The sequence below is a fragment of the Alligator mississippiensis genome, chromosome 16, assembly GCF_030867095.1.
Source record: "Alligator mississippiensis isolate rAllMis1 chromosome 16, rAllMis1, whole genome shotgun sequence".
In the NCBI taxonomy this organism is placed as follows: domain Eukaryota; kingdom Metazoa; phylum Chordata; order Crocodylia; family Alligatoridae; genus Alligator; species Alligator mississippiensis.
In genome coordinates this window covers 35,291,710-35,302,699 of record NC_081839.1, presented here as the reverse complement: position 1 = coordinate 35,302,699, position 10,990 = coordinate 35,291,710, and the positions used below count along the sequence as shown (strand labels likewise).

The window sequence follows — 10,990 nt, the reverse complement described above, 5'->3', positions numbered from 1 at the left end:
TCCTTCCTTCCTTCCCTCCCTCCCTCCCGGAGGCCCGGTTTTCTCTCTTTAAAACGCACAAATTCGCTCGTGTAAAAAAAATCCAAAATCTCTGATTACATCCCGCAAATCCACGCTTCCCCATGATTAAAACGAAACGCCACCATAAGTATCTAGGTAGGCACGGTTCTATCCTTTATTAGACCAGCTGAGCAGACGTTTCGCTAAAAACACCCGGTCAACAGCCATCCAACAAGGCAGCACAACACGAGGAAGGATTAGGAAGGAAGCTGGAAGCGCAAGGAAGCCGGCGCGGTGCGCAGGCCTGGTCTCCGCGCTCCCGGAGGGACGCGGGGCGGCGACCAGGATGATCAGTGCCTGCGGCGGCGGCTTCCGCACAGGCAGACTGGAGGGCCACGTTAGCTCCGGTTCGAGGAGACGTGATAAGGGCCCGCAACACTGAACGGGGAAGAGCAGGGCAGAGGGACGTGTTCGCTCCCTCGCACACTACAGGGGCTGGGTCAGAGCATGAAACTAGAAGGTACTAAGTTTAAAACTAACAAAAGGAAGTTTTCCCACGCAGCATGTGAAATGCGGAACTCATGGCCACAAGATGTCGTGGAAGCTGGCAGTTTAGCCAGGGTCCAAAAATGGACTGGACAGATCTTGGGGGAGAGCGGCACCACTAGCGAGGGAGCGTGTGGAATCAGAGCTTCCTAGGCCTGAAATGGTGGAATCCACGGATGTCACCTCCACCCTCTGCCAGGGGAGACGGAGCGACCGCCTGACCTGGGGAAGGGCAGTCCTTCACTCCCACCTCAGGACCGGGACTGAGATCAGAACAACCATCACAGCCCTCTGCCAAACACTCCCCTGTCACCTGCTGCTGGGGCACTTCCTTGCTTCCAGAAACACATTTTAGGAACATAAATGTGACGTAATTGAGTAGACGTCATTGCCATCTTTTCTCCCTCAAGGAATAAATCACTCGACTGCCGAGTGTCTTGAAGGCTAAGCTACTACATTTATTAGAGCTATAATAACTGTCCTTATTGAGCATGAGCATTCAGGATAACGTTGACATCACTTGTCTCGTCCACAAATCCAGGTGCCGTATCGGGCTAAGTTAGTAGCTTTGGCCACTTGATAGCGGGGGCCGCAGGAGCAGCGGAGCGTCCTGCCCAGGTCCCAGCGACCGGGCGGTGCAGCGGAACGCAGCAGTACCCGCTTCCCCGAGGCGTTGATCTGCAGCGGGAGCTGCGTGGCTCGGATGAAATGACATCCGGGGGTGACCCGGCGCCATGTGCAGCAAACACGAAGGGGCCTAGTGTAGCTGAGCGCCCGGATCTGGGCATGACACGAGTGCGCGGTTCAGCAGCCGCGCTTGGGCTCCGCTCGGTCGCGCGGCTGCCGCCCCCTCCGTCCCCTGACGCGTGTAACGTGGCCGACTGCCGGCACCGCGGCCGCAATCCTGGGGCCCAGGAGCCCGCTGCTTCTCCCGCTTAGGGGCCACGGCACGGACCAAAGGCGGGCCCGGAGCTGCCCCGCACGCTCTCCTGCCGTGCGGCCGATGCCTCGGCGCGCCACGGAGTCCGCCCGACTCTTCCCGGTCTGGGCACGGCGCCGCCACGGCAGCCTCTGCCACGCCGGGGCCAGGGCGGGCCCTTCTGCCCCGACGCGCGCGGGCCTAGCGCTCGCAGCTGCCTCAGCAGCGGGCGACTCCGGCGGCCGTGACGTGTCCGCAGGACGGCGGTCGTGACGTGTCCGTGACGCCACGTGTGCGCGCGACCCGGCGGCCGTGACGTGTCCGCAGGACGGCGGTCGTGACGTGTCCGTGACGCCAGGCCGGCCATGGCTGTTGCGGGCACCGGGCGCCGCCGGGTCCCCGCGGCCGCGGCCCTCGCCGCCAGCGGCCAGCCCGACCCCGGGCAGCTCCGCCTCCGCCTCGACGTGCGCTGCCGGGCCCCGAGCACGGGCGTGGCGGCGGCCTAGCCCCGCCGGCGGGCCGCGCCTCCCGGCCAGCACCAAGCATGGCGGCCGCCCGAGCCGGGTGAGGCGCCCGGCAGCGCCCGCCGGAAGCGCGCGGACGGGACCGGACGGGACGCGGCGGCGGCGGCGACAGCCCGGCCCCGCGGGAGCCTCGGGCGGCCGAGATGGGGCTGCCCGCGATCCCGCTGCTGATCAACGTGTGCGGCTCGCTGCTGGGGCTGGCGGCCACCGTGACGCTGATCCCCGCCTTCAAGGACCACTTCATCGCGGCCAAGCTCTTCGGCCTCGACCTGAACAAAACCTCCAGGCAGCCCGTGTGAGTAACAAGGCCCGCGGGGCAGGGCCGAGGGCATCTCCTCCTGTCGCTGTCCCCCAGGCGCGGGTGTGAGCCGTGCTGCCCTGCTCCGGTTGTCGCCTAACCCTACCTAGAAAAGCAAGCCCCCATGATAAATACTTGGATAAATTCCCAGTTGTTCTTGCAAAGCCCCACAGGAGAATCAAATAACCGAAGAAATCCAAAATACTAAAGTAAAACGGAATTTTTATTGAATGCATAAAAATATTATGAAGTCAAGGCTATAAAGGGCTGAAATGTAGGTCAATCTCACATAACTAGAGAGCAAGTTTATGGGTTTTTATTCAGAAGTCAAAGACATTCACTTGTAAGCATAAGCTACTTTTCAATTAAAGGTTAAATCATGTCTTGAGGAGAGATGATCTTGTGTGAATGATCTTTGCAGATGAGGAGTGAAAATGTATTTGTGCCTGAAAGCTTGGAAAGAACGTTTCCAACTGTTTAGATGGTCTAATAAAGATTAGCACATTGACCCAAAGAACCTTGTCTGCCTATGTCCTTAGACCAACATGGCTAGAACCAACACCCCATAATCTGTGGTAACGATTATTGTTCCCATTTTTAGTGGGAACTGAACTTTGGAGAGGCACGTCCTTTTGTAACAAAACCCTTTGCGGCCACATTTGATTACTCATTAGTCAACTGGCTTAGAACCACAACCACTTGTGGTTCTAAATGTTGCCAGAGTTTCAGACAGCTGGAATCTGGATTTCTAGTCAGCTATTTATAATCCATTACAAGCTTCTGGAATCTTATTTGTTCTCCTGACCATTTTAGATGTTTGGGACAAGCAGCAACCTGGACATTGGCAGATTTACCAGGAGAACCTATATGCCAATCACTGAGAGACTGTTCCGCAAATACTAAATGCCGTGGAACAGGAAACTGCCCTGTTGGCTGGAGGCTGCCCTTCATTCTGAGCTGTTGCAGGATGCGTTGATGTTTTACAATGTGGCTGCCAACTGTCAGAAGTGTTGCATCCAGATGATTGCAGTTAGCCAAGTACTGCTGATGAATCCAGTAGTGGAGAAGCAGTGAAAATGTAACAGCACTGCTGGCATGCCAGGCTAGCTTTCAAGAAGTTAGTGCTCTGTAAGAATCAATGTATGGTTTTTTTTACCCCATTTGCCTATTTCAGCCCTGAATCCCAAGGTGTGATCAGTGGAGCAGTGTTTTTGATCATCCTTTTCTGCTTCATTCCTGTGCCCTTCCTGAGCTGTTTTGTAGAGGAGCAATGCAAGGTATTTCCTTACCATGAGGTGAGTGATTTTCTTCACAGTGCTCAACAAAGCCTGTTTGGTTCAGCACCCTGATGGGAATAGTTAACACACACTTGTGTTTGGCTGGGTCCTCAAAAGTATCCCATGTCAAAGACAAACACATCTTCATTTGGCATCTGAGCAGGAGGGTTGGTGGCTGATGTATCTGTAATAACCATTGTGCTGTCCTCTCTCCACTCAAGTTTGTGGAGCTCATCGGTTCCCTGCTTGCCATCTGCTGTATGATTTTCCTGGGCTTCGCGGATGACGTTTTGAACCTGCGTTGGCGACACAAGCTGCTACTTCCCACCATGGCCTCCCTTCCTCTCCTAATGGTTTACTTCACCAACTTTGGGAACACGACAATTGTGGTGCCAAAGCCCTTCCGGGTACTGCTGGGTCTGCACTTGGACCTGGGTGAGTGATAGAGCACCGGAAGCCATCATCTTTGAGCGTGGAAGTTGTGAGGGTGGCAGCTAGCAACTTGTAATCTGTTGCCGCCTTCCTCCACAAGGGATTGTCCCGATAGAACCATTGGCTGAGACAGTAGATTCCAGCAGTGGAGAGCTTTACTGATAGGTCCCCAATTAATGCAGTAATTTAGAATTTGGTTTGCTTTGTCCAGATACACTCCAAACATCTTAACACGGTGAGACCCTAAGTCCAATGAGTTCCACGTGCTAATGATGTTCAGGTGAGAACAGCAAATAGCTCAAAGCACAAAAGTAGTTATCTGGAGACTTTGATTCCACTCTCAGCTCTGCCCTTGACTAGTCTTGGAATTTCTGCTCTGCTTCACTTTCTACAAATGTAAAAGTGTGCATGTGTGTGTAAGGAAGATGTTTCTTTAACTATTGTGAAATGTGCTGAGCTCACAAGACAGAAGATAAAAGTAAAATGTTTGCTTGGCATTACATTGAATGTACATCTTGTTAAAACTTGGATGTGAAGTTCCTTGGTTCTGTCTGTGATTGCAGGTATCCTGTATTATGTGTACATGGGCATGCTCGCAGTCTTTTGCACCAATGCCATCAACATTCTTGCTGGAATTAATGGGCTTGAGGCGGGACAGTCTTTGGTGATTGCTGCCTCCATCATCATTTTCAACATCGTTGAATTAAATGGTAAGGAAAGGATTTGTGTCTTTTGGGGGCGCAAAAACCCATGGAAGAAATTGCCCCAAACATGGAAGAAGTTGATGTATTGGAAGACCTGTAGGATTGTAAAGGTAGACTAAAAAGAAGGGAAAGGGGGCCTTGGATTCTATTGACAGGCAATGTATACAAACCTAACGTAGTTAGATCCATGCACTGATTCCAAGACTTCCTCTGGATCCCTGATTATTACTAATTTGTTCTGTCCCTTTTCCACAGGAGATTATCAGGATGATCATATTTTTTCTCTCTACTTCATGATTCCCTTTTTTTTCACCACTCTGGGGCTGCTTTATCACAACTGGTAAGAGCCTGGAAGGAAGAAACATGTATTTAAGAGCTTCATAAAGATTCCTGCCCCTACACCTTTGGCTTGGAGGACAGATGTTGCTCTGAGAACCAATCCCACAGCTGCCAGCAGTGGATACAGACTGTGGAGATGTAGATGTCCTCTGGGACAAAGCTGAGATCTGCAAAGGACAGTCTTGGTTACTTTTGGATTGGAATGACTTTATGCAACAGAGCAGTAATTCTCAACCAGGGTGCCTTAAGATCCTTTCAAGGGTGCTGCAGGGGCCATGTAATGTTAGCATGGTTAGGTATGCAAACATGGTTCACAGGTAAACCCAGAAATTTAAAATAGGAATTCACAGTGTCAAAAATATTCTGACCTGCTTTGGGTTTTTGGGTTCTTTGCAGCAGCAGAATTGCTCTTATTTTTCTGTACTCAAAAATGAGTGGCATTTTCCAGGAGATGCCTTGCATCTAATTAGGTTGAGAACCACTGCAATAGAGCAATGGTTTTCAAACGCCTTTACGTCACAGAACCCTTTCATATCGCCTTCTGCTGTGGAACCCTTACCCCTATCCTAAAGACTTGACACGGAGCCAGGCAACCTGGTCCCAGTGTCGGCACACTGGCTTCTCGCCTTCTCAGCCCTTAATCACAAGCTCTTTGCAGAACCCGGAATGGCCTGTCGTAGAACTCCAGAGTTCCTAGGAACACACTGTGAAAACCACTGCAATAGAGTCAATATTCAAGGTGATCCTTGCTGAATACAGGCATATTCTGGGATTGCAATGCAGAGATTTATTGTATAATCGCAGTTGCAATGTATGTGCATTTCCTGCTCGTGGCAGAGTGACTTAGAACAGGATACCAAGATGGTAAGATTTGCCCAGAGAAACTGCAGTTGCAACAGTAACAAGGTTCTGTTCACATTCTGTGAGGCAGCTAAAAGCGGTATACAGATGTGCCTGAGCTTGTAATGATCTCCCATGCTAAGGTAATAATAGAAACACTCTTTACATTAGTACGTATAATTACTTCATCAGCAGCACTATAGGTCCGCCAAATAGACAGCTGGAAACTCTTAGACTGGACTACAGTCAGTCCAGCTGGGGCTGCAGTCATCTTGCTCCTTGACTTGCCAGGTACTAATCCAGTTAGTGTCAGTAGAATAGTTTATGACAACAGTACTCCTAGCAAACTCTCATGGGAGTATATTTGGTAGGCGTGAGCAGGAAAAATGGACATAGAAATATTTGCCAAAATAAAGAGTTTAACGTAGAATTGGGAAACTCTTAAAAGCATTTACAGAGGTCACAAAGATTAAAATTATTCCTCCTGTAACCACAACTTGTAGAGTCATGCCAGGCTTGGCAAAGGTTTGGGTGTTCCTGTTAGACTTAAAGATGAATGGGAGTGTCTTTTTGAGGCTCCTATCATAAAGAAGCAAACAGAGGAAGCTTAAAGACATAACGGTATTTATAGCATGACTATTCCCTGTAGTCTGAGACTCAAATTGGTATTTCTCATGCCATTCTGAGTAAGCAGAGTGTACGAGAGATCAATGATGAATAGGAAGCTGTCTCTAATGAATGCATAGGACGGGAGTTAGGAGTTCTACTTAGGGTATCGTGTCCTGCAACTGATGCCTCGTATGCCCTTGGGCAGATCGCTTAACTCCTTTGTGTCCCAATCTCTCTCCAGCAAGTGCCCCATAATTCAGAAGAAGACTTCAGACTCCCAAGCCTGTGCCTTTCATCGATCATAGACAATCTGTCCTTGCACTCTTAACAGGAGAAAGGTTTCTCATTAGAACAAGTCCCCTGCCTACTAAAATCTGTCTAACATATACATATCATATTTGAAATCCCCCACGTGACTGGGAACATCATCTTTGTCTGTCATTGATTTTTATCTCATGCTGCACCCCATCCTCACACTTTCTTTGTGGCTTGCAGGTACCCGTCCCGTGTTTTTGTGGGGGACACATTCTGCTATTTTGCTGGAATGACCTTTGCTGTGGTAGGGATCCTTGGGCACTTCAGCAAGACAATGCTGCTCTTCTTCCTCCCACAAGTGCTCAACTTCCTGTATTCACTACCTCAGCTGTTTCACATCATTCCTTGCCCCCGACATCGGCTGCCCAGGTAAGAAGCATGTAAGTGACTGAGAGTAAGAAGTAATGTGACAGTACCTGTGAGGCAGTTTGGTTCTGGCTTGGTGCTAGGGCTGACGCAGGTGGAATAGTCTCGGTGGAATCTTTGGAGGGTATTAATGGACATAATGTAGTCTGTGGTTGGGGGAGGGAGTGAAAATGGAGATGTAGCCCTTATTCACCAACTAGGATTGAGAAAGATACCAGAGCTGTGGAGAATTTTATTTGGTAATTACTACCTTTCCTTGTGGTCGGGAACAGCATAGCCATAAATTGAATAAATCTTGTGATTTTATGGTTGCTGTTTTCTGCAACGTTCACACTTTAATTTTGAAAAAATGAAAACACCTTTTTGTATGGCAAAAAGTTGAATGTCAAGGAACAAGTTGCTGCCCTGTCAAAGCAGTCTGGCAAACAACTCTCCAGCTGAATGCCTAGCATAAAAGCCCAAATTGCTCAATGTATAGCTACCTGATTCTCAGAGGGTACAAACTAGTGCCCTGATGAACGCTAGCAGAACTGTACTCCAATTTTATACCATCAAAAAGCTTAGGTTACCTATCAAGTTGAATTAAATACAGCTCTCGCCTAATACGGTTGAGTCATGGCATGTGGGTTTCTTTCTAGCCTCATTAAGAAATAATTTTACAGTCCTGCAAAGCTGGAGCTGTAACTCGAGTTGCTAACTAGTTCACATTTTTATTTTCCCAACCACATGGGTGAGGTTGAACTGTGGCTGCTTAGCTGAGAGGCTGTTCTAATGCAGTCTTCTGGCAGTTTTTGCAGCATAGATAGTCCCTACCTACACCATGCATGTTCTACCTTGCTTTTTGATCCATACAAGCTTCTGTAAAGTAGTAACAAAAAGGTTTCTCCCATTTCTGCCCCATGTGATGGGCTCGGGCTGCTGCACTGTCAGGACTGTCACATTCATAGAATTACTCCCACTTTCGGCACCACCTCCTTTTAGACCACTCCTATCTCTGCTTTATGCAGGGATTCAGTTGTCTCTTTTGGTATGATTGAAGTGCATTTTGCTGTTCCTTTCAGGTTAAATCCTGCTACAGGGAAACTGGAAATGAGCTACTTCAAATTTAAAACCAAGAGTCTCTCAACCCTGGGAGCATGCATTCTGAAGGTCAGTCAGCCGCTGTGATCTGAAGAAGGATAATACCTTTGTTTAGCCTGAGTCATTTCCTCCGAACAACATAGAACTTTAGTAAAAAAAACCAAACCAAAACAGGCCTCTTGTAGTCTGACCCCAATGCTTGATGCTCACATTTATTAGAATCCCTCCAAAATGAAGCTTAGCTGCATAAGGCCTGATTTAAACCTGTCCCTAGATCTGTTCCCTTGAATCAAACCCCAGGACTGGAACAGTAGAAGAGATCACTGACTAGGATGTATGGAAGAAATTTTTATCACATCCCTACCAGACCCTAACTAGCAAATATCTATTTCATCCAGTTAAGTGGTGGTTAAATTTCTTTCCCAGGTATCAGAGAGCTTGCGCATTGTAGATGTAAGACGGGGAGTGGATGAAGATGGAGAATACACAGAATGCAACAACATGACTATCATTAACTTTGTTATAAAGCTCATTGGACCAACCCCAGAGCAAACACTCACCATCCTGCTGCTACTCATCCAGGTCAGGCAAATGGTCTTTTGGATAGAAAAGCCTGCTCCCTAATACAGGGCTGTCCAACTGATGTCCCACAGGTTGCATGCAGGCTTCTCTTCCCCCTGCTGTCCCCCATCCTCTCCCAACCCCCCAAATCACTCCTGCTGCTATGGTCAGGATCTCTGAGCTCTCCCTCTTTCCCCTCCAGCTTGTGTCTTGCCTTCACTCCCGGGGGCTGGGCAGAGAGAGCTGTGTAGAATGGCCTGGGCTGCCTGTGCGGCTGGAGGGAGAGGAGCTGAGCTGCCCATGCTGCATGCAGCCCATAGGGATCTGTGGTGCCCCCAGGGTCCAGAAGTTGGACTGCCCTATTCTAATAGATAGCACATTCAAAGCAGAATATTCTGGTTTAAGGGACATTTGAATTCCCCCTAGCTTTGTCTTATGTCTCATGTCTCCCTTTCCATTCCTCTACTTCCTGGGTTGCTCCCCACCTCTGCATGAAATGGTAAAGACCTGACAAGCATCTCTGTTGCCTATTCCAACTCTGTATGTATGCACACAGGCTATCCTCTCCCCTCTGTGACTCCATTACAAAGATCCTCTCTAAAGAGCACTGCAAGGAACTCTCATCACCCATCATGCCCCCCTCCACACACATACAAATAGCACCATTTCTAATTAAGTTGTCTCGCTTAGGCAGACCACGTGCTTAAGTCCCAAATGCTTTCCAGAGGGCTAGGCACTGTCCAAGTGGCAGTCAACTCACCATTGCAATTTTTTTTTCTTCTTTCTAGGTTCTGGGAAGCACAATTGCATTTCTGATCAGATACCAGCTAGTGCGCTTATTCTACGATGTCTGACAGATGTCAGGAGAAAGGGAAGTGCCAGCTCCTCTTAATCAGTCCCTTATTTTCTCTGGTTCTGATCCAGATGGCTGAAATGGTCCTGTGTTGGCCCTGGACATCTCAGGACTGCCTTCCAGATGCTAGGAAAGACTCTGGGACACAAATCTAATTTTTTTTGTTTGTTTGTTTCCTCCTTGGTTGGAAACAGCAGGAATTTGACAGATTCTGCTGTTAAAGTTATATAAGCATCATTACTTCCTAGACCTCCTAATGAGTGGGACTAACCTGCATGTGCAAAGACATAAGTATGATCTGAGTCTTCTGGCCAAGATGATGGGGTAGAGGTAGAGGAGGATCAGCCATAGTTCCTTTCATCTTGTGAAATACATTGTTTTGCCTGAAATATGCAAAGGATAAACCTGCAACAATGCCTGCAATCTCTTCTGAACTCTACATACCGGACAGTCCTCTCCAGTTTCATCTTTCTGCCACAGATACGGAATAATCCACTTTTCAGCCTATCTACAACTCAGAAACAAGATATTCAGGTCGTGTAATCTGACTACAGAATAGCTTCCCATTCCTCTCTGCCACAGGGATAAAATGTTGAAACACAATTAAACGATATCAATTATACATTGCTATGACACCCTCTTATAGAGAATGGTCATTTCTATTGCAGCATCTGTTCTCCCACTTTTCATTGTTGCTGACATTTTTTCCTGCTGAAGGGTCATGCAGTTTCCCTAACCTACATTGCTCTATGACCCATGGCACCTCTAGCACCAAAATACCCACACTTTCACATGTCTCATCAATTATAAAAACAAAAAACACCTTCCGCCTATTTGTGCATTAGCAGCCATCAGACCCCCTGGTCCTAATGGTTTTCCCTTCGTTCAAATAATTCATTTTCACATTGCACTTTTTTCAGCACGACGGTGCTTTACAGTTATTATTTATACAGGGAAAATAATGTCATTCAAATGACAAAGCATTAGAACAACTGAAGTGAAATAAAACTGTACGGGAACCGACTCACTCAATCGGACTTTATTTAGGACACCAGTGTTAACATCCCTGTTGTACTGTCCTTATGACTTGAACTGAATTATAAGGAGTGATTATAGCCTCAGGCTACCACGGTCCGTTTAAAATGAAAATAAATCTCGGGGGACTTTTCCCCCAGCTTTCACGGCCTCCTTTCCCGTGTTGTGCATAAGCCGTGCGTCTCCCGGGGGCTGGGCAGTGTCACCACAGCGTGCGCCCGCTGAGCCCTGGGCCAGCCGAGGCTCCTGGATACTCGAGCTAATGCGGGCTATAGGACACGGGCTATCAACC

The 10,990-nt window shown here is 48.4% G+C and overlaps 1 protein-coding gene across 2 annotated transcripts; it reads left to right on the top strand.

The window, feature by feature from the left end:
- The first annotated feature begins 1,857 nt into the window (after positions 1-1,857).
- DPAGT1 (dolichyl-phosphate N-acetylglucosaminephosphotransferase 1) lies at positions 1,858-10,848 on the top strand. 2 transcript variants are annotated; one of them, XM_059719998.1, is made up of 9 exons: positions 1,858-2,284; positions 3,462-3,564; positions 3,786-3,999; positions 4,560-4,706; positions 4,956-5,040; positions 6,984-7,172; positions 8,231-8,318; positions 8,676-8,831; positions 9,599-10,848. In XM_059719998.1, exons 1-9 carry the CDS (start codon positions 2,133-2,135, stop codon positions 9,662-9,664), a joined length of 1,200 nt encoding a protein of 399 aa, XP_059575981.1. In that variant the 5' UTR covers positions 1,858-2,132; the 3' UTR covers positions 9,665-10,848. The 2 variants fall into 2 exon arrangements, with proteins under 2 accessions (XP_059575981.1, XP_006266894.1); XM_006266832.4 differs by having other exon boundaries at positions 1,859-2,284; positions 3,462-3,582.
- The last annotated feature ends 142 nt before the right edge of the window (positions 10,849-10,990 follow it).